The sequence below is a fragment of the Herpailurus yagouaroundi genome, unplaced genomic scaffold, assembly GCF_014898765.1.
Source record: "Herpailurus yagouaroundi ecotype Mexico unplaced genomic scaffold, PumYag 77, whole genome shotgun sequence".
Taxonomy (NCBI): domain Eukaryota; kingdom Metazoa; phylum Chordata; class Mammalia; order Carnivora; family Felidae; genus Herpailurus; species Herpailurus yagouaroundi.
Window position 1 is genome coordinate 43,029,165 of NW_024412388.1, and position 23,657 is coordinate 43,052,821.

Sequence of the window (23,657 nt, forward strand, 5' to 3'; positions counted from 1 at the left end):
ATGGTATAATTCATGTAGCAGATGGTAAGTGGCAAGAGGACAGGGCCATATACTGTTCACACGTTCATTCAGCCCTTATGGCCAAGCATCGTGCTGGGTACCCCAGAATGAATTAGGCACAGTTCCTGCAATGGAATTCCAGTCTAGTTTATGGGGAGACTGACTCATCCACAGAGCATGACATTCTTAAGTCAGTTTCTTCTTCTGCATTGGGCCCGTTCTCTGGTGCCTCCCCACCCCCAACCCATCGTGGCGTCATCATGGGTTCTTGCCAGCCTCCTGGCAAAGGAGAGAGAATCGGGTTGGTGGGACACCGTCCAGTATAAAGAGCCCCTACCGGGCAGAGTTCTTATTATCGGCTTCCTCACAGGCCGCTGGGTCTAGCCTACCCTTGGGGCCTTGGATTAGGTCTCCTCGCCCGTCAGCTGTCTCCAGAGTCACATGTCCAGAACCTGACAGCTGAAGTAGAAGGGGTCACTAAGCCCAGTTGAATTTCATATGAATTTTGTATGAACAACAAATAATTTTTTTAAATGTTTATTTATTTTTGAGAGAAAGAGAGTGAGTGAGAGAGTGTGCTACTAGGGGAGGGGCAGAGAGAGGGATACAGAAGATCCAAAGTGGGCTCTGAGCTGTCAGCACAGAACCTGATTCCAGGCTGGAACTCACAAACTGTGAGATCATGACCTGAGCCAAAGTCGGACCCTTAACCAACTGAGCCACCCAGGCGCCCCAACAACAAATAATTTTTGTTGTTCACTTGAAATTCAAATTTAACTGAGTGTGCTGTTTTTAAGTTTTTAAATTCAATTTAATTGTTTTGCTATTTCTAGCAAACCATGCTTGAGGCTACCTTCCTGAGGGTAAGGTTGTGGGTGAGGCCGGTACAGGGACTTTCAAGCACCATCCAAGTTAAATTTTTGTACTTGGAACCATTTTTTTTTTTTTCAAAACATAACACTTGGTTAATAGTCTGATACTTTGAAAAGCCCCAACTCATAGAATTTTGGTGCTGAGAAAGGGGTTTTAAAGATCTAGTTCAGCTGAGCCGAGAGAGGGAGGGGACTTAGCAGTGACTGTGCAGGACCAGAAATCAAGCCTCCTTGTCCCGTTCTACTGTGGTTTCCAATGAGCCAGAAAGTCTTTTAAAAATAAGGGTGAATGGGAGAGAAACTTCTGAGTCCCATGAGCATGAACAAAAATGCTTTATTGTACCCTTATGTCTGATAGTAGTCTGGCCAAATATAAGATTCTTAGTTTGAAAGAATTTCCCTCCCCCTTGTCTTCTAGATTCTAGAGTTGCTTATGATGTTTGGAACCATTCTTCCTATCCCTTAGCTGAGACTTGTTCTATTCCCTCAGATCCATTGAAGGAATATCTGTCAATTTCCAGTTTTCTGTAATTTTCATGAGGTGATGTACCACAGGACGAGATTTTCTGATTTTCTTTTTTTTTAATTCATCGGGGTGTGCATATTTTTTGCTTCTGAGAAAATGTCTTATATTCTCTGTGAAATTTTTCTCTCCATATGTTCTGCTAGCTCTCTCTAAAACTCTTATTAGGGCGTTGGATGTTGGACACCTCTGACTTCCTTATATTTTCTTTTATTTTCATCTCTTGTTTTACGTTCTGGGAGATCCCTGCAACTTTATGCTAGCTACTGACATTTTTATCTTGACTCATAGATCTTTAATTTCAAAAAGTCTTTTGTGTTTTTAGATTGTTCTTTCTTTTTGCATCCTATTCTGTTTTACAGTCACGATATCTTCTCTCACATGTCCAAAAAACTTAAGAAAAGATTTATATGTTTTTTCTATTTCCTGCATTGTCTCTGCTTCATAGAGACCCTCTTTTCTGTTTGTTTAGTCTCTTTCTGTTAGATGCTTTGACCTTGGCTTCTGCTCATATGTAAGTGTGAGGCACTAAACTTCTGTGTGCATGAGTGAAGCTTGTCAAGTGATGGCTCCTCAAAGGAAGGTAACAGGTGACAGTCTGACTTTTGTACTGGGGATAGGATGGGATGGGAAGGAATCCCCTTGAGAGCAGAATTTGGAGATGTTTTCTCTGAGGTTTCAGTTAGAAGCCTCTTCCTAACTCCAGCTAGGGGGGTGAGGGTGTGTCTAAGCCCAGGTGACAGCAATCTTATTGGGATCCCGCTAATTGGTGGGACGCATGTGCCTCATCACCTCCCCTCTCCCAACACACACAGGTGGGCCTGATATCCCTAAATCAAGCTTCTCTGGCTCTTTGGGACAGGCAGGACAGTAGAGATGGGTGGAAAGGAGTCTCCCCATTACATGAACTGGAGGGGACTTAGGGGACTAATTGCTCTGGTTAACAAAATTCCAACCAATGCCCCTGATTTCACCTCCATACTTCACGTGGCCTCCTGCAGCTCTGTGCACTTTCAAGTGCAGAACCTTTCTAGAGACCTCTAAGCCAAAGTGCTGTGGCATCTACTTCTACAGACACAGGTTTTAGCTTTCTGTGCTCCTACTAAGTGCGATCATTCAACTCTATCCACTTCCCTTCTTGCCTAATTTATTGTACTCGCTCGACTTCTTTTCTCCACTATCTCCTTTCATATTCTCCTGGGAGTTTATTTCTTTAAACAATTCCATTACTATAATTTTAGTGGGATTCCAGGAAGGAAAGGAAGATGGATGCAACTGTAAATTCACCGTGGTTTCACCGGAACTCTCAAAATAATCTGTATTTTTTTTTTTTTTTATTTAAAAAAAAATTTTTTTTTTTAACGTTTATTTATTTTTGAGACAGAGAGAGACAGAGCATGAACGGGGGAGGGTCAGAGAGAGGGAGACACAGAATCTGAAACAGGCTCCAGGCTCTGAGCTGTCAGCACAGAGCCCGACGCGGGGCTCGAACCCACGGACCGCGAGATCGTGACCTGAGCCGAAGTCGGCCGCTTAACGACTGAGCCACCCAGGCGCCCCTAATCTGTATTTTTTTAATGAGATATTATTTCCAAAGAGAAAATCTGTGATTTTCTAAGTTCTTTTCACAAGTAGGACATTCTTCCATTGTGCAAATTGTTTATGACTTTTGACTGTTGCATAAGCTTACAAAATAAGGGTTTAGTTTCTGAGTCACTGGCAGAGATCACAGAAACAACTCCTGGATTTCAAAGTAAGATGCTGAGAAAGCCAATTCCTGCCAAATAATTGTTCTAAGACTTCACATCCTTTCTTCAATTTATCTGGCAGGTTAATCCAGACCGGAACACATTTGCATTTCCAAGCAGATGGGGCAGGCCGCTTTGGCAAAGGAGGCCCCGGAGGAGCTTGGCTTTTAATGAGAAGCATTCCAATTTGTTTTCACAAAATAATCTTCCTGCAGGAAATATATTTTTTGTTGCTCAGGGAAATTAAAGAAAGTAGATTGCAGATTGTTTGTGCCATTGCCAGTTTAATTCGGCAAAGAGTCAAGGGTTGTCTCTGTGACAAGCACTGAACTAGACTCACATTTTGGCTCGTGAAAGCCCATGTGATATTCATCAAGTTAAATTCTGATGGGAGGGATAGACACCTGCACAAAGGGCTCTGAAGCAAGACAGCTGGCAGCTGGTGACCGCAGAAGGCTGAGCGTGGCATGAGTGTGGGAGCAGAGTATTAGTTCAGAGTGAGGCAGGTCTGGAAGAACTTTTACAATATATGGAATATGAGATGGTTCCTGGACATAGGTCGGACTTGGACAGGTAGATAAGGGAGAGGGGAGTGAAGGACCAGCCACTCAGCACCGCTGTAATTCATTCCTTCTTCCACATGCTGTATGAATCCTTGTTTATTCTCAAAACAATCCTGGTGGACATACAGTGCCCCCCACTCCAGATGAGAAAAACGAAGCCCAGAAAGGAGACAGCATTTTGCCTGTCACAGCCATTCACTAGTAGAGTCAGAGTCTGGGGTCTGGGAGCCACCACTGCTCCCAGAGTCCATGCTTCTCCCTAAATAGCCGAGAGTGGCTTAACAGTGTTACTGCTGTAATAGGGGCTCAGTTCTCAGGGACGGGGTGTTTCCCTTTTCATGGGGGACCAAATCTGATGCCTTGAGCCCCACGTGTATTGACACCTGGTGTCTGTGAGCTGCAGGAAGAGGAAATTTATGAAATAGGGGATCTTCCAAGAGCCCATCAGCAAAGACTCCTTGCACAAACGCGAGACGAGCTACTTTAAGCCCTTTTTCGGCCAGGCCTCATCCTTAGCCTTGTCTTCGGCCTGCCTAGCCCAGTTATAGCAAAAATCCTGCCAGGTCAGTTTAGGGAGAATGCCCCCTCTTTACCTTCAGCAAGAATCCTGCTAAGTTGATTTAGCAGGAATCCCTTCACCCTCCATGTTTCCTCTTAGCAATTTTCTATCTGTTGGCCCCTTACCATGCTCATTGGCTCTAAATCCTCAGCTGTCTTTGTTGTGTTCGGACTTAAGCCTGATCTCTCTCTCCTATTCCCATGGTCCTGAATAGTCCTGAATAAAGTCTCCCTTACTGTTACAAGTGTCAGAATAATCTTTTCTTTAATGCCGTATGAGTGTCCTTCCCTGTCCCGTGGGAGATGGGTGCCGAGAGGGAAAGGGGCCCTTGCTCAGGCCGTCACACAGGCCGGAAACCTGGGGGCCTGCCCTGATTTCCTGCCCTGCATCCAATCCGCCACCACATCCTGAGGGCTCCTCTTTTGGAAACAGGTCTCACAAGTGCCCTGTTCACTCACCCCTGGTCTCACCCCTGCAGCCACCCTCTCATTTGGTCCCCTGCCTGTATCACTGCCTCAGCTTGCACTCAGCACCAGAATGATCTCTCCAAGCTGAGATCTGACCATTTCACTCTCCTGCCCCAAACTACTCATAGTTGTCCCAGGCCTGTGCTTGGTGATGGGATCCAGAAGCCCGATGGCCCCTGAGCTCCAGCCCCTGCCTCACAGTGTACGTTCCAGCTGCCATGAACAGCCTGCTCCATACATGCCCAAATCTTTCATGGCCCTGCATCTCACTCCTGCTGTTACTTCTGCCTGGCGTACCCTTCCTGGCTCTCTGTTCATCTGAGCTGCTGTAAGAGGTGTTCTCTGATGCCTGCCTTGCATTCTTACACGTCCTCATTCTTCCTGTTCCCGTGCCTCTTGGCCCTGTGGTTCTTCTAAGGAGATGTCCTTGCCTCTCACTCACGTGGTGATGCCATTTGTAACCACTTCCTGCACCATTTTATGGGACCTCACTCCAGTCCTGCAGTGTTTTATCACACCCGTGCTACAGATGAGAAAACTGGGACCCAGAGAGGCAGAGTGCCTCACCCACTGTCATGTCACCAGGGAGTCGGGGCGTGGGACTGTGATTCCCAGGTCCCTCAGGCCCACATACCCCTCCTCGATGGGGACCCGGTGAAGCTCTGGGTGGCTGACCTGTGGTGATAGGCGACGGGTCCTCAGGAAGAAGCCGAGAAGGCAGCCCACGGTGACAGATAGCACAGACAGGATGAGCAGTCCGTTCCGCTTGCACACATCCCTCCCTCGTGCCAGGATGGCGCCTGGCACCATGGTGAGCCCAGTCTGCTGGCACAAAGCACAGCACCATTCCATGCACGTGAGGCCAGCCGGGGGCTCGGTGTCCCAGCCAGGGGCACTGGCTGCTCAGCAGGCAGGTGGTCAGGGTTGCTAAGCACCAGTCGCCGGCCCCACGGCCATGGCCTGTGTGTCTGCCCCAGAGGGAAGCCACAATCCTATTACCGGCTGCGTCATTAGGAGCCAGGAACAGATCAGGGCCTGGGAAATTAGAGCAGGCCACGTGGTCTGGGGGTTTGGACCTCAAAGCCAAGTGCACCTCTTAAACAAGGGAGGGGCCCAGAGACTTGCAGGAGGAACAGAGGGACGCTTGCTCGGTTGGTTTGATTTTTTACCCCCACTTCATTCCAGAAAGAACTGGAGGCAAAGCAAGAGGATACCAGCAATCGCTAACATTAATTAAGCATTTACCGCATAGCAGGTGCTATTCTAGAAGCACGTTACTTGCAATAGCGCATTTAATCCTAATACCGATTCTGAGATGTAAGTACTGATACGTATCATTTTACGGATGAGGAAACTGAGGCAAAGGACTTGTGTTGTGCGCCGGCCTGTTCTAGTTGCTTGACTTATGTGAATCATACGGAATCACCCAACAACCCTAAGACTCCAACCTTCTTTTTTTTTTTTCCAACGTTTATTTATTTTTGGGACAGAGAGAGACAGAGCATGAACGGGGGAGGGGCAGAGAGAGAGGGAGACACAGAATCGGAAACAGGCTCCAGGCTCTGAGCCATCAGCCCAGAGCCCGACGCGGGGCTCGAACTCACGGACCGTGAGATCTTGACCTGGCTGAAGTCGGACGCTTAACCGACTGCGCCACCCAGGCGCCCCGACTCCAACCTTCATTTTACTGAAATGGAGACCCCAGGAGTGAGAGTCCCTGGTCATTTTCACAGAGGCAGCAGTAGCAGAGTGGAATTCAGGCCTATGTTGGTTTGATTTCCACCACATGAATAGATAGATGGCCTCAAAAGTGCTCAGCAGTATTATGGGGGCTACAGGATTTGAACCCAGTGGATCTGGGTTCAGACTTGGGGCCGGCCATTCTCTGTGATGTGTACCCCTCAGGTTGCTTTGAGCCTGAAGCTGGGAACCCTGTCAGCTCTCATAGCCTATTATTTTTTAAAATGACACAGCCCAAGGGACCTATTCAATTCCCAGCTCTGCCGTTTACTAGCTGTGTGGCCCTGGGCAAGCCATACAAGCTCAGGGTGCCTCAGTTTCCCCATTTGAAAAACAAACATAATAATAGCATCATTAGCGCCGGTGTGACTTCCCATCCAGAGATTATTTGTGAAAGCAGGGGTGAACTGCACTGTGCCGAGCAGGGCAAAGTGCTGTTAGGATCATCGTCCACATTTAGCCATCTTTGTGAGCAAAGTTTTCTTTTTGCTCTTTTTTTTGTGGCCCGGCCTGCCCTTTAAAGCTACAGAGAATTAACTCTAGTCTGTCTCACCAGGAGTCTGTAATCTCATTAGGGGCAGTCAGGCGGCAGCAGGGAGAGCATGCGTGGGCACAAGGGGTCCTCCCCTGACGAAGGGGGGAAGGAGGAAGATGGAGAGGAGAGGGCGAGGAATGGCAAGGAGGGCTGGGGGGTCCAGGCAGAGGGGGCTGGGGTGCAGGCCCTGAAGCTGTGCACAGAGCTCCCAACTGGGAGGGGGACCCCTGCATGTTGGTCCCAACTTAACCAGCTCTGTGACCTTGCCTTTTTTGGGCCTCAGCCTTGCCCTCCTTAGAATGAGAGAAACGGCAGGGGGGGTGGGGTGGGGGCTGTTAGGGGTGCGGTGCCTGTTTGGTTCAGTCGGTGGAGCATGTGACTCTTGATCTCGGGGGTTGTGAATTTGAGCCCCACTTTGGGCACGGAGCCTACTTAAAAAAAAAATTAAAAGTCTCAAAAAAAAAAAAAAAAGGATGAGAGAAACATCTTCTGAAGGGCCTCTCTTTGCCAATAGCTTCAGGCGGTGAGAGTGAGGTGGCTACCAGTCTGAGAGGTGCTCTTTCTCCAACAGTGATTCTTAAAACCAGGAATTTCCCGATAAACCTTCAACTCCAATGACTGTCTCATTTTCCAATTAACCAGACGGTACAGTTACTGTTGAAAAGAGAAAATATTTGGAGTAGAGATTTGGATTTGTGTTTCAGTCAGTGTCCTGACCTGGCCTGTAGCCAAGCCACTGATGTAAGTGAATCTTGATCTCAGGGTTCGTGAGATCGAGCCCTGCATGGGAGCCTGCTCGGGATTCTCTCTCTCTCTCTCTCAAAATAAATAAATAGACTTAAAAAAAAATAAAAAATAAATAAAGCATGCTGAAGCGTGTGAGGTGCTCTCCACTTCAGCTCTAAGACTGATTCCCTTGGAGCCCTCACAACTGCTCCTTCCTCCTGTCCCTCCATTCTGACAGTACCACGACCTGCCTCCCAGACTCTAGGCCTTTCTTTCCATTCTTCCCACTCTCTTCAATAGGTGAAATTATGGGGCGCCTGGGTGGCGCAGTCGGTTAAGCATCCGACTTCAGCCAGGTCACGATCTCGCGGTCCGCGAGTTCGAGCCCTGCGTCGGGCTCTGGGCTGATGGCTCGGAGCCTGGAGCCTGTTTCCGATTCTGTGTCTCCCTCTCTCTCTGCCCCTCCCCCGTTCATGCTCTGTCTCTCTCTGTCCCAAAAATAAATAAACGTTGAAAAAAAATTAAAAAAAATAGGTGAAATTATAATTCATTCAAGCAAATGTTTTTATAGCAAAGTCTCATGCCACCTCTCTTAGGTACTGGGGACACAGCAATGAGTTGACACAGTATTTACCTTCAGGAAGCTTGTAAGAAAATTTAGGGAACTCTAAGAAAGAACTAATTCACACTAAAGTGTAAGTGACTAATAATGAGCTTACTAAGGATATTTGTAAATCAAATCCAGAGTCCAGGATGAGAACGCTTTATTTATTTTTTATTTTTTTAAAGTTTATCTATTTATTTTGAGAGAGAGAGAGAGAGAGAGAGAGAGAGAATCCCAAGCAGGCTCCCTCCCATGCAGGGCTCGATCTCACAAACCCTGAGATCATGACCTAAGCTGAAATCAAGAGTCTGGGTGCTTAACTGAGCCACCCAGGTGCCCCAAGAACCCTTTAATAGCTCCCTGCTGCCCACAGAATCAATTGCCTTACAATGTTACTAGATATGCAAATGTTTTCCATAATTAAAAACAAGTTGGGATGGGGCGCCTGGGTGGCGCAGTCGGTTAAGCTTCCGACTTCAGCCAGGTCACGATCTCGCGGTCCGTGGGTTCGAGCCCCGCGTCAGGCTCTGGGCTGATGGCTCAGAGCCTGGAGCCTGTTTCCGATTCTGTGTCTCCCTCTCTCTCTGCCCCTCCCCCGTTCATGCTCTGTCTCTCTCTGTCCCAAAAATAAATAAACGTTGGAAAAAACAAAAAACAAAAAACAAAAAACAAGTTGGGAAATTCTGGATGGAACAAAGTTAAGTTCTTTAGGACAGCTCAAAGTCAGACTGTTCAAGTTCAAACTTTAGGTCTATTTACTAACTGTGTGATCTTGGGCAAACTTCTTGACTTCTCTACAAAATAGGAATGATACATACAATAGTGCCTAGTTCATAGAGTTGTGATGTGAGTCAAATATGGTGATGCATGCCAAGTGCTCAGAGCATCACCTGCTGCCTTGTAGACACAGGTAGTTAGTATTAGTTATACTATTAAGTTTTACAATACTAATATATGTTGGAGGAAGTCACTGAGTAGGGATGCAGAATCTTAGCCCTCTTCTGCAGCAGAGAAGTCCATGGGTCTGGTGTTTGGGGAACACAACTTCGGAACATCCCAGTGTCCCGGATGAAGTCCTTGCTTCTTACGGAAGGGTTTGAGGGCCCCAGGGGCTTGCATTGGCTCACCTCTTCAGGACACCCTCTCCTCCTGCTCGAGAGATCTGGAGCTTCTATAACACCAACCACTTCAAGTCCCTTAGCCCTGCATTTCTCTTAGGCCTCTACCCCTGTGCTCATGCTATTTCCTCTGCCTGGAATGTTCTTCCCTCTGACTCCAAAGATGCAGGTCCAATGCCCCATCTTCCTTGAAGCCTTCCCTAATTATCCCAGATACAACATTCCTTCTTTCCTCCTACTCAGGCCCTTCAGCCGTTACCACCTGAGCATGAACCCTGGTTCCCTTTTAAGTGGCTCAGACAAGGAAATAAATATCTATGAGAATGGAGTGAAGTCTCTGTTACCATGGCACTTGAAAACACCTTGAGGGTTCACCTTCAAAGTTGAAGGCTTAGACTGGGGGCTCAAGGGGCACCCCAAGGAGCAAGGAGTTGCCCTCCAGAGCAGCTGAAACTGATGGGCAGTGAGAAGCCTGAGAGATGCTTCCTGGGAGACTCGAGCTGCACAGATTAAGATGCTATGGGCAGAGAAGATAAAGAATGTTGTGAAAAACGAGCCCAATCCAGTTGAGTGGAAGTGTAATGCAACGTAAAGAAAAATGCAGCCCATGTGAGCCGTACTCAAGTACAGCTGCTCTACTCCGCAGAAGGGAGTTTGCAGGCAAGCCGTTGCCACTGTAACAACTCTGCGTCGGGCATGGTGGCAGGCACCAAGGTGGATTTATTTGTTAGTGATTGATGATTCTCCAGTGCCAGCAGAGGGGTCAATTCAGCCCGGGGTGGTGGGGGTGAGAAGGCTTCCTGGAGGAAGGGTCATTTAGCCAGAGGCCTGAGTAAACCACGAGTTAACCCAAGCAAGGGGGTGCTGGTCAAGAGGGAGACAAGAGGAGAGCCTGTTCTGAAAGAGGAGCCCAGGCGGGAGGTGCAAGAGCTGGCTCTGGAACCTGCAGGGGAGCAGTGTGCTGGGGTGGCCAGCGGGCCTGGGGCCTCACCCCTTCCTCCATGTATCGAAATGAGTTTGGGTTGAGCTGTCTGAGCTCCTAGCTGGGTTATGGTGATGACAGCTCTGGGCTTGTTGGCTGCTTTTCAGAGACATACCAGAGGTGCCTTAATCTCCTCCCTGAGAAGCCTTCCCAGCCTAGTCTAGGCTGGGTCCTTCCGGGAAGGTTTTCTGTGGACAACTTGCCCATCTTGGTGTGGATTCCTGTGAGTGTTAGTCACTGAGAGGCTGTCCTGACCTCTGCTGAGGCTGGTCCTTTCCCATGTTTGCCTCAGACAGTGGAGTAACGTGACTCTTATGTTGCTGTCCTTCTTCCCTTTACAGCCACTCCTTTCTAGACTGTTCATCTATAGAAATTGGGCCTGAGCACCCATGAAACCACTTAGCTCCTGTTTGTTGAGCACCTACTATGTGCCAGGTTCTATCAAAGAGCCATGAACCAGAGGGAACCAGTGAGCAACTCAGTCCTGCTACAAACACTCGCTGAATCAGTCAGGTATTGGGGTTACAGGGTAAGGGCACAAATTCTGGATCTGCGCGGTCACACTATATACATTCAAATTAATGAAAATTAGATGGTTTAAAATTCAGTTCTTTGGTTGTAGTAGCCAAGGGCTATTCAAGGGCTATTGAATATTTCAAGGGCTCAATAGCCACATGTGGCTAGTGGCCACCATATTGAGCAGTTACAGAACATTTGCATTATCACAGAAAATTCTTTTGAACTTTCTGGAGTCACAATGAGCCAGATTCAAATCTCAGGTCATTCCCTTGGAAGCTATGTGACTTTGCCCAAATTTGTAAACCTCTCCAATACATTGCATTATACTTCCATTCATTTGAATATAATAGCTGGAGCAAAGTGTAAAGTTAAAACCCTCAGCAAGTTCAAATTCCAATTCCAAATTAATTAGGACTCTGGTTAGAAAATAACAGGAAACTGGGACACCTGGGTGGCTCAGTCGGTTAAGCGTCTGACTTCGGCTCAGGTCGTGATCTCACGGTCCAAGAATTTGAGCCCCGCGTCGGGCTCTGTGCTGACAGCTCAGAGCCTGGAGCCTGTTTCAGATTCTGTGTCTCCCTCTCTCCCTGACCCTCCCCCATTCATGCTCTGTCTCTGTCTCAAAAATAAATAAACGTTAAAAAAATTTTTTTAAAGAAAATAACAGGAAATTAAATCAAACTGGCTTAGGTAAAAAGGAAATTTATACGCAGGCTGATGACATGGTTTGTGAAGCCCGGTGCAAAGGGAACATGTGGAGATTTTTGTTCAAAAAGCAGGAAAAAAGTGCACTAAATGTACTAAAATATGAAGCTTTTTCTTTCTTCCACAGTCTCTCTCTCAACTTACTATGGTGGATTTTTTTGGGCTTGTTTTTTATTTTTTATTTTTTTTTTTTGGTTTTATTTGTTTGTTGTGTTTGCTATTTAATGTCATTCTGAAACAATAAAAATTAAAAATTTCCATTATTAACATGAATTTTCCTGTTCACCTTTATATTTGCAGCTCCACTCTTTTTTTTTTTTAATTTTTTTTAATGTTTATTTATTTTTGAGACAGACAGAGACAGAGCATGAGTAGGGGAGGGGCAGAGAGAGAGGGAGACACAGAATCAGAAACAGGCTCCAGGCTCTGAGCCATCAGCCCAGGGCCCGACGCGGGGCTCGAACTCACGGACCGCGAGATCGTGACCTGGCTGAAGTCGGACGCTTAACCGACTGCGCCACCCAGGCGCCCCGCAGCTCCACTCTTAAATGTAAATAGAGGAGCATTTATCTTGTATGCAGAGTCACCAAAAGGACACAATTTTTATTTGGAAGCCCATACATGTATATATATTTTGTTCTTAATCGGAGCAGTGGAAACACCATACAAAACGAACTCAACTGTCTTTGTCTCTTGACACATAAACATTCTACCAGTCAGTACATTCTCTATCTTTGGCTCACGGGTGAGGAAGGACTGAAAAGCAAAGGAACTATATGGGTATCCCTTTCTCTTCTATATCATTTTCAGTATCAGTGGTTGGCCAGCACAGGGAAGTTACACCAGTAAGAAAGGATATTGTAAGGTTCCTTGACCGTTTGCCTTTCTTATAACACCACTGTCTCCTTTCTGTGTTCAAAGCAAGTTCTGGTCTGAGGAAAGCATGGGTTTTCATGGCTGACAGCACCCCTGCTTACTCTGCTATAGACATAACATGCTTTCCTTGGACTTGCTTTGAGTCTTGCTGAACGTCCGTGTGTGGCCAGCTTACCAGAATTCTGAGCTCATGGGACACCACATACACTAACACAAGCTGAGGGGCAAGAAACTGGATGGGGTTCATTTATACTGCACACATCTTCTCTGCTCACATCATGCTCCACGGGCCTGTCCAACTTTGCTTATAAAGCACAAATTCAAAGATAAATTATTAAGAATTCAGAGATGGTGAGAGCAGAGCATTAAACCAAGCACAGGACCCTTCAGATGCCCATGGAACTAATCCCGTTTATAAGACTGGATGGTGAGGCCTTCACAGAACCCAAGGGCAAGAGCAGAGTTGGGCTGCAAAGACCATATGAACTCGGTTCTCAATTGTTGACAGAATTCTCTCTCTCCTTTCTGCATGACTGATCCATTCATTCATTCCTCATCAACATGTTTATTAAGAGGTGGTATAAAATAGTGATTAAGAGCACAGCCTCTGGAACTAGATGACTTGTGTTTGAATCCTGGCTCCCAGGCCAACTATCTGTGTGACCTAAGACAGGATACCCTGTGTCTCAGTTTTCTCATGGAATATGGGGATAATAACATCCTATCTTCTAGGATTGTTATGTTAAATAAGTGAATTACATGGGAGAGGCACTTAGGACACTTGTCTGATCATAAGCACTATATACATGGTCCTTTTATTATCACTATTATTACATGCCACACATATTCAAGGGATAAAGCAACAAACAGAAATAGACAACAATCTCTGCTCTCATTGAGCCTACATTGGTGATGATATTTGTGCTAGATTGTTCTTTCTCTAATGGAGAGATGGAGCATTTCTGCTACTGTGCTGATCCTCGTGGAGGAAACATGGCTACCAGCAGCTCTGTTTCACTCCAAATCCAAAACTCCCAGGGAAGATTCTGATTGGCCCAGTCTGGACCAATCACCTGTGGCCAATAGGGGCAGGGGGTAGGGTCACATTGTTTAAAATCGCCATTTCTATGGTAACCCTGTAGCTGTGTGTGGGAGCAGTTAGAGAAGTGGATATACTGTGCAGACACAGCAAAATATCTAGTACATCATGCTAGTCACTCACCTCTTGGCATATCATGCTTAACCTTGGGTTTCTTTTCTTTCTTGTATAAAATGCTCAACTTCTCCTGTAAGGCTGCTCCAGAGCTTGGGACCAGCTGCTCAAGGTTCACCATTGCTCTGCCTTCTCTGATGTCTACCCTTCCCCTGCATGGCCCATCCTGCCTCACAGCAGGCATAGAAGAGACTGCAGACCACAGCTGGTCCAGGTGATTTCTCACTGCTTTCCAGCCCGCTCCTTCTCACTTGTTTGGGCCCATACAGCCACCAAAATCAGGGATCGAGGGTTCGAAACCCAGGGTTAAAGCCGACAGGGAGCCCCAGAGATATTCTGCTCCACTCTCTGAGGCTCAGAGAAGGAAAGAAGACTAGGCAGGGCCACTTGGAAATCAGGTGCCAAGTCAGGAACAGAACTGGAGTCTCCCCCTTTCTACTCAGTTCTCCCTAAACCCAGAAACACTTCTCAAAGAATCCTGTCATTTTTCAGCCTTTATGGTGCAGAATTGCCTCCACCTAGGAGGCTGCATGGCAGTAACTGAGTAGAGCCTCTTGGGGAGCAACACCCTCCACTACCAGCACTTCCTGTACAACCTGATCAGGCTCTTGCTCTCTGCTGCCTCTGGCTGCCAGATGATCATGTCCTTTGGGAAGGTGCTGAGGTTAGCAGTTGCTGAATGGGAGAGGCAGGATGGGGGACACAGGATAGCTGTCTGCAGAGCCATAGTGGCCGGTGACTGGGGAAAGGATGATCTTGGGCAGATGGGACCACAGATGTTAGGGAATCAGATTAAGGAATTGAACAAGAAATGAACTGAGCTTTGGTTTCTCAAAAAAGTCAAAATAAAAGCAAGCAATGCACGGAGGCTCTGGGCAGAGGGTGCATGTTCTGACACTGAGGAATGCTCTCAGTAAGTCACTTGACCTCCTTGAACTTTTGCTTTTTCAACTCAAAGATGACTCCTTCCTTCAAGAGGCTATAAAGTGCTGCAGAACAGGCAAACACCATGGTGAAAGCAAGGGCTTTGGTGTCAGACAGACCGGGATTTAATTCCTAGCCCCACCTTAACTACCTGTGCAACTTTTAGGCATGTTGCCTCACTGCTCTGAATCTCTACTTCCTTGTCCATGAAATGAGAATATTAATTATACCTAACTCATAGGGTTTGGGGGAAGTTTAGAATCTTACATGAAAAATAATTCATGAGCTTGGCATGTAGTAACTGCTCAATAAATGGTTGCAAGATATAGAGACCTCAATTAGGAAAACTCAAGCAGAAAGAACAATTTATTCAAAAGCTTTTCTACCTTCCCTCCTTCCTGCCACATCACTGTTTCTAAGGCCTAACTCCTCAGCATTTTTGAATCTGACAACCATAAATGTTTGAAGATGCAATGGTCTCCCTCTAGAAGTAGTAAACTCCTTGTTCCCAGAGAAAAACAAACAAAAGCTAGATGACATCTTGGGGGCACATAGCAGCAGGGCTTCAAGCAACTGATGGGATCAGGGTGAGGGGAAGAAGGCACTGGGCTATAGGCCCTCAACGATCTTTTCCAGACCCTCTCTCCCATAGTGGGCAGTGACCACTGAAAAGTCTCATGTGGGGAATGCTAAGAAAAATCCTGCTGAGAACTGGTCCCCAGGAAAGCCCATGATTAACAGATCCCTCCACATCATCAGGAATGTTTGTGTTCAGATGATTTCTCCTTCTCAGAGCTGAGGGTGGGGGCTGATCCTACAAGAAAACGTGGTGCAGATAGCTGGCGCAGAACCCTTCAGTCAGAGCCTGGCTAAAGAGGGATCTGCAGTGATCATGGAGAACCTTCAGACCAGAGATGGGCCTTTGCAAGGGCAGGAGTGAGGAGCTCAGGAGAACAGCCCATTAACCTTCCCTCCCAGACCTCACCCACCTAGACCAGTGTCCAGAGCTGGGCACAACCACAGACCAGTCATCTGATTAAGTGATCCTCTACTCTAGGAGCGAGGGGATGCAGCACAACCCCTTGGGGGTAATGGCAGAGCCTCTGAGGAAGTTTTGCTTTAAAAAGCATGGTCCAGGGAAGCCTGGGTGACTTAGTCAGTTAAGCTTCGGACTCTTTGATTTCAGCTCAGGTCATGAACTCGCAGTTCATGGGTTTGAGCCATGTGGGACTCTACACCGATAGCGGGGAGGCTGCTTAGGATTCTCTGTCTCCCTTTCTCTCTGCCCCTCCCCTGAGTGTGCACTCTCTCTCTTTCTCTCTCTCTCAAAATAAATGAAAAAAAAAAACATAGTCAATATCCTAATTTTATTTTTGGAAAATAAACACAAATCCTCTCTTTTTTTTACTACCTGAACAACAGAGTTCAACAAAATGTTCTTGACTAGTGAGGCTGTTTCTACCTAACCCCACCAGCCATGAAAATTCCCAAGGTTGGGGGAGAGGAGAATATTCCCCTGTAAGGTTCACATCATTAACTCTGGGAAATGTGAAATTTTTCTGTTCCTCTGAAAAAGGTATGTGTTCAAAATGGTCAAGTACTCTAATCTAGACTAAGTAATATTTTATAGAAGGGGGAAGAGATGCCAGCAAAGGAAAGGGAGTTACCTAAGGTTAAAAGTAAACTGGCTCTTGGGGCATCTGGGTGGCTTAGTTGGTTAAACATCTGACTCTTGATTTCAGCTCAGGTCATGATCTCACAGTTCGTGAGTTCGAGTCCCACGTCAGGCTCCATGCTGACAACATGGAGGCTGCTTGGGATTCTCTCTCTCCCTCTCTCTGCCCCTCCCCTGCTTATGCATATGCTCTCTCTCTCAAAATAAATAAACAAACATAAAAAAAAGTAAACTGGCTCTGACTTTTAATTAAATCTCGTTTTATCTCATTGTTAAATCCAGAGCTTGTTAATGCCTTGATTGGTTGATTGATGGTGAATGTGGCACTTGAGGATGACAATATGGGCAACAGTGCTAAGAACTATTAGTCATTAGCTTAATGATCAAGAGGTCAAGATCAGGGATTGACTCCTGTTGGGGTGAGTAAGGCTGGCTTGACTCTCTGACCACTGATGGCATCCAAACTCTTAGGAGGGTTCTGAGTCAGGGCAATTTTGCTCTAGCAAAGGGATGTTGTGTTTCCCTTAGCCCCAAGCTATAATCAATAAAATCTAAGGATGCCACAATTAAAAACAGAGGTCTTGGGGTGCCTGGGTGACTCAGTCGATCAAGCATCTGACTTTGGCCCATCTTGCAGTTTGTGAGTTGGAGCCCCGTGTTGTCACGCTCTCAAGATTCAATGCCGTCGAGTATAGCTGTAATTTATTTTTTAATTTGCTACAAAGCATTCTGTGTTATGAATGGAATATTATTTATTTATCAAGCCTTGTTGATGGACATTTATGTTTCTTCCAGTTTTTGATTACTATGAACAATGTCACGATCAACATTCTTGAATGTTTATATGCACATGTGCAAGACTCTCTCTAGGTTACATACATAGCAATGGAATTATTAGGTCATAGGTTAGGCAGGTGTTCAACTTTACTGGGTAATACCACCTGTTTTCCAAATGACTTTTACCAATTGATGCATTCATCCACAATGTGTGAAAGTTCCCATTGCTACACATGATCTCCAACATTTGGTATTGATTAATTTTTAACTATTGCTAATCTGGTAGGTGTGAAATAGTATTACATTAGGGTGTATATTTGCATTTCCCTGATTACTGAAATTAAATATATTTTAATGCGTTTGTGAGCCATCTGTGTTTCCTCTTCAGTGAAATTTCTGCTCATTTCTTTTGCCCATTTTTAATTGGGTTGTTTGTCTTTTCATATTGTTCTTCATACAATCTGAATATTTATTAACACATTATTTATATCTGTTTCCTGTTTATGGCTTATCTATATCTTTAGGTTTGTCTTTTAAAAATTTCCCCTTTCCTAATAAATTTACTTTTCTTTCTTTTTTTTTTTTTTAATTTATTTTTGGGACAGAGAGAGACAGAGCATGAGTGGGGGAGGGGCAGAGAGAGAGGGAGACACAGAATCGGAAACAGGCTCCAGGCTCTGAGCCATCAGCCCAGAGCCTGACGCGGGGCTCGAACTCACGGACCGCGAGATCGTGACCTGGCTGAAGTCAGACGCTTAACCGACTGCGCCACCCAGGCGCCCCATAAATTTACTTTTCAATGTAAATTTCTAAGAGTTATGTATTTTTACTTTTCTCATATATATCTGACCAACCTGGTTAAAAACTAATGTAAGAGTCAAAAATTATGTTTCCCTTAGGGTAGCAAATTATCCCATTACTGCATATTGAAAAATCTATCCTTTCACCTTGAACTAAAATGCCTTCTCTGTAATAAAAAATCAAGTTCTTTGTATATTTGAGTCTGTGATACCTTTGTCAATACCACTCTGTCTTAACTACTGTAAGTTTATAGTAATTCTTGATTATTCGCCAAGCAAGTCTCTTTGTCTTTTTATTCCTCTTCAGGAATGTATAGGTCTTCAAAAAAGTCATGAAAAATTTAGACAAAAACTTGTCAAGTTCCAGAAAAAGAAATTCTGATTTTTATTATAATTGCATGGAAATTATTGATCAATTTGATAAACTTGGCATCTTCATGATACTGAATCTTCCAATTCATGAACCTTTGCATTTATTTAGATATTGTTGCAATTGTCTTTATCATTTTTCTCCATAAGTGTTGAATATCTGTTTTTTCGATCTAGTCCTATAAATTTTCTAGTTTTTGATACTATTGTAAATAGTATCCTGTTTTATTGCATTTTCTGTTTATGGTGGATAGAAATAAATTGATTTTTATACCTGGATTTTGTATCCTGTTGACTTACTAAATTCTCTTATACTTTAAGATGTTCTGTGTACACAGGCATATTATGAGCAAATAATGATAGCTTTGCTTCTTCCATTCAGTCCTTATACATTTTGTATCTATTTTATTTTATTTTATTTTATTTATTTTATTTTATTTTATTTTTATTTTTTTATTTTTTGTCTACTGCCGTGGTTAAGACCTCTAGTACAAAGCTGAATGAAAAATCATGATTTGCAGGCATCCGTGTCTTGTTCCTGATCTTAAAGAGAAATATTTTCAACATTTTGGTGTTAAGTATTATTGTTATAGGTCCTGCTCATCAGATTAAGGGAGTTCTCTTTTATTCTTAGTTTGCTAAAAGGGTTTCTGGTTTTTGGATTTTTTACATGCATGTTTCTTAACTTCCCAGCATAAGGTTTTCCTATTTATCTTTTGTTATTTTTTTGAAAAGCTTTACTTAGGTATAATTTACATACTGCATGATTCACCCCTTTAAACATACAATTCAATGGTTTTTAGTAAATGTACTAAGTTGTGCAATCATCAGCACAATCCAATTTTAGAACATTTCCATCATCCCCAAAACACCTGTCATGCCATCTTTCATCAATCCTCATTCCCATACCCAGCCCCAGGCAGATACAAATGTGCTTCCTGTCTCCATAGATTTGCCTTTTCTGCGCATTTTATATAAGTGGAATCATACAGTAGGTGGTCTTTTTTTCATTTGACGTCTTTCATTTAGGGTAATATTTTTGAAGTTCATCCATGTTTGGAGCATGTTCATGTAGTAGTTCATTCATATCAGTAGATCATTCCTCTCAGTGGTGAGTAGTATTATTTGTGTGGACAGCATACATTTTGTTTTTCAAAAAAATTGTTTTTTCAACGTTTATTTATTTTTGGGACAGAGAGAGACACAGCACGAACGGGGGAGGGGCAGAGAGAGAGGGAGACACAGAATCGGAAACAGGCTCCAGGCTCTGAGCCATCAGCCCAGAGCCCGACGCGGGGCTCGAACCCACGGACCACGAGATCGTGACCTGGCTGAAGTCGGATGCTTAACCGACTGCGCCACCCAGGCGCCCCTACATTTTGTTTTTCAAATTAATGTTGCTATGAACTCTCATGTACAAGTCTCTCTGTGGACACATGTTTTCATTTATCTTTAATAGACATCTACGAGTCAAATGACTAGGTTGTTAAAAATAAATTTATGTTTAAGTTTCAAGAAACTGCTAAACTATTTTCTAAAGTTGATGTACCATTTTTAATTCCTGCCAGCAATGTATGAGGGTTCCAGTTTCTTCACATCCACTCTCACAGCTATTATTTTTTTTTTAAGTTTACTTGTTTTGAGAGAGACAGAGACAGAGACCCACACACACACACACACACACAGAGAGAGAGAGAGAGAGAGAGAGAGAGAGAGAGAGAAAGAGAGAGAGAATGCCAAGCAGGCTCCATGCTATCAGTGCAGAGCCTGATGTGGGGCTTAAAATCACAAACCATGAGATCGTGACCTGAGCCAAAAATCAAGAGTCTGATGCTTAACCGACTCTTAACAATCCAGGTGCTCCTGTCTTTTTGATTATAGTCAACCTGGTGGTTTTGAAATGGCATCTCCTTGTGGTTTTCATTTGCATTTTCCTAATGGCTAATGATGTTGACCACCTTTTTCAACATGCTTATTAGCTATTTATATATCTTCTTTGGTGAAATGTCTATTCAAATTCTTTGCCTATTTGAAAAATCGGGTTGTCTTCTTCTTGAACTCAGTTAAGTTCTGTATATTCTGGATCTAAGACCTTTATCAGAATTATGAATTGCAAATATTTTCTCCCAAGCTGTGGCTTATCTTTTCGTCTTTTTAATAGTGTCTTTTAAAGTATAAACATTTATTTTATTAAGTTTGATTTATCAATTCTTCCTTTTATGAATCCTTTTAGTGTTACATCCAAGAACTCTTTGCCTAATCCAAGGTCAGGAAGATTTTCTCCTATGTTTTCTTCTAAAAGCTTTATAGTTTTAGCCTTAAATCTTGTCTGCTCCATTTTGAACTGATTTTTGTGTGTGATGTGGTGAAGGGTCTAAGCTCATCTTTTTGAATGTAGATATCCAATTGTTCCAGCACCATTTGTTGAAAAGCTTATTATTGATTTTTAATAACTCTTGTGAACAGAGAATAATGAGTTATGACAGTAAGCCTTTGAGGTTTGTAGAGATGTGCTTTATGACCTGTTCGATTTTCATGTTCACATTTTCATGTATTTGGGAAGGATGCATATCCTGCAGATGATGGTGCCGTGTTATATGCACATCTATGAAATCAAACTTGAGAATCTGTTAGTTCAAATCTTCTATATCTGTACTTCTTTTTTGTGTCTGTTTGATCTATCAGTTAGTGATTGAGGCATGTTAAAATCTACTGATGTGATACCAGGTTTGTCTTTTTCTTCTTGTCCTTCCAATTTGTAATTTATTAGGAGTGCCTGGCTGGCTCAGTTGGTTGAGTGTCCAACTCTTGATTTCGGCTCAAGTCATGATCCCAGGGTAGTGGGATTGAGCCCTGCATCAGACTCTGCACTGGGTATGGAGCCTGCTTGGGATACTCTCTCTCTCTCTCTCTCTCTCTCTCTCTCTCTCTCTCTCTGTCTCTCTCCCTCCCTCCCTCTCTCCCTCTGCCCCTCTTCCCTGCTCACACACGCTCTCTCTCTAAAATAAAATGAAAAAATTGTAATTTATAGATCTTAAGGCTGTATTATCAACTTTCATTAACTTGTAATCTGATCATTTTGTCATTAGGTGATGACCCTTTTTATCTCTGGCAATATTTGCTTTAAATTCTATTTTGTCTGATGTTGGTATCTTTCAGGGAGAAAGTCCAGGGACTGTACACTTGGAAGCTTTGACTGGTGAGATAATAAATACTGCCTAAAATATAGTTAGCTTCTCTGCACAACACCTTTCCTCCCTCCCTCCCTCCCAGCCAGGCTCACATCCTTCTACTAATCTAGGGGCATCTTCATTGAAAAGGCCGCATCTTTCCCTTGGGATGCCAGAGAACACTAACAATTTTAAAAGGTCATTCAAGTCATTTGTTGTTTGGTATAAGGAAGCCAAACATGACAGAGAGAGAAGGTTCTTTTGAAGCCAGACAGAACTAGACAACTTCAGTATGCCAATAGAGGTAGGCATATGTCCTAAAGGAAGGTGAAACATTTTAGATTCTAGATTCCTTGTGTATGGCACAATATCTCCACATATGTAGAACAGAAAGCACAGAAACTGATGGCCCGGCCAGCTTTTCCTGCAATCCAACCTGGACTCAACAGAAAGGCATGGGCCGTCATATTTAACAGACTCTGAGGCAGTTGGACAGGTCAGGCAAATGGGAGGGAGACTTTCTCCCTACCCAGACGTCATCCCTCACATATCTAAGGAAAGAGCACCTCCTTCTCCTCACTGGTGGAGGCTGAATAACTTTCTTGGGCTTGAGAGGAGACATCTGTACCCTGATAGAAATAAAATTTCCTAGTGTGGATGAAGGCCTTGGTCTCAACCAAAACACCAGTAGAAAACCCACTTATTCAGCACTCATTCTGTGATGTGTCCTTGGCATACATGATTTCCTCCAGTCTATACAGCACCCCTGTGAGGAAGATATTATCATCATTATTTCACAAATGAGAATGCTTAAACCTGTATAAATCAAACTTCCAATGGGTAGTCAGCTAGTAAGCTGACCCCAGTCAGCAAACCCTAGTCAGCCAGGGTTTGGATCCCAGCACTTCTTACCTTCTTGTTTGAAGGAGAAACCAGAGCACCTGGCTTCTGCAGAGAAGAGTTTTCAATCGACAAAGGACAGCCAGGAGGGCAGACTGGGAAGGGGATGGAGGTGTGGCCACCTTCCCTCCTACTTCCTTCTGAGCCAGGTGCTTGGTACAGGTACAGGGGACATCAAAGTGGCACAGTGGGCTGGGAGTGATGGGAGGATAGATGTAAATCCTGCTCCACCACCTTGCCCCCTATCAGCTGGATGACACTGGGCGAGTCACTTAAACTTCTCAGGAGCCCAGTTTCCTCATCAGTAGGATGAGGGTTACAGTTAATACAATAACAGTAGGATTAATAACAGTTCCTGGTTCAGAGGGTGCTTATGAGCATTAGATAGCACTGTGCACGAAAAGCACTGTGTTCTATGTTTCCTTAGATGCTGTATTTATCTATTGGGCATCCATTCATCACAGGGCCGACTACATTAACTACAGTTTCTTGTATTCTTGATGCTCCAGCATTTGGGGGCTTTACAGATGCAGGAAGACACCGCTTGTCCCAGAGCTAGCTAATTCCTAAAGATGATGTCAACCTACCCATAAGCTTGCCTTTTATAAGCAAACCAGTGAGTCCTGAGTCTATTCTCCATTACCCACCTCCTTATCTAAACCTCACACGCCAAACCCTAAATCATCCTGGGGCTGGGTCCCAGGCAACTAGAGACCACCCTTATAGCCCAGAGCCTGCTAGAATTATTCAAACTGCTTACCCTGCCTGCCTTTCCTGAAGAAATCCCAATATAAAGGCTCTGGCCTAGACTTTTCCCCCACTCCTGTCTCCTGACCAACACTGGTTCTTTCCCAGTGGCCCTGCCCTGCGCCATGCAGTGGCCCCCTCTCTGGGATCTGTGAGCATAATGAACATCTTTCTTTCAAGCCGCGTTCTCGTTTCCTCCTGCTGTGGCTACATGGACTTTACTGGACCATATACAGCATGCACATTCTTAGAACAAGTTGGCGGTTTCGGGCCTGTGGCAAACTTTCAATAATTGTTAGCTGTTACTGATACTCTTACTGTTATTATTCTAGGCCAGGTCTCTCTCTATTAATTCTGTGACCATAGACCTTTCTGAGCTTTAGTTCCCTCAGGCTACCAGTGTGAATTCATGATACCCCAACCTCCGTGGGATGGTTTTGAAGATCAAATATGTAAAAAGTAAATATTGGTTGATTTTCTCTTTTCTTCCTCTTTCTCCTTCTAGAGGCTTGAGAGAGAGAGAAAGGGGTTACCTTTTTTTTTTT

At 44.5% G+C, this 23,657-nt stretch overlaps 1 protein-coding gene across 16 annotated transcripts in view; it reads right to left on the minus strand.

Annotated features, from left to right (window-relative positions):
- Nucleotides 1–23,657, minus strand: part of SLC1A7 (solute carrier family 1 member 7) — an 80,477-nt gene that overhangs the window by 39,746 nt on the left and 17,074 nt on the right. For 3 of the 16 annotated variants that reach the window (XM_040470285.1, XM_040470284.1, XM_040470288.1), the window contains exons 1-2: nt 5,367–5,824; nt 355–459 (exon numbers count right to left, since the gene is read on the minus strand). The exons of 2 other annotated variants lie outside the window; for them this stretch is intronic. In XM_040470285.1, the coding sequence (XP_040326219.1) occupies nt 355–459; nt 5,367–5,579 (318 nt within the window). In that variant the 5' untranslated portion in view covers nt 5,580–5,824. Of the gene's footprint in view, nt 1–354; nt 460–5,366; nt 5,825–23,657 lie in introns of those variants that run through there. 11 more of the 16 variants (XM_040470286.1, XM_040470282.1, XM_040470280.1 and 8 more) reach the window with 9 other exon arrangements.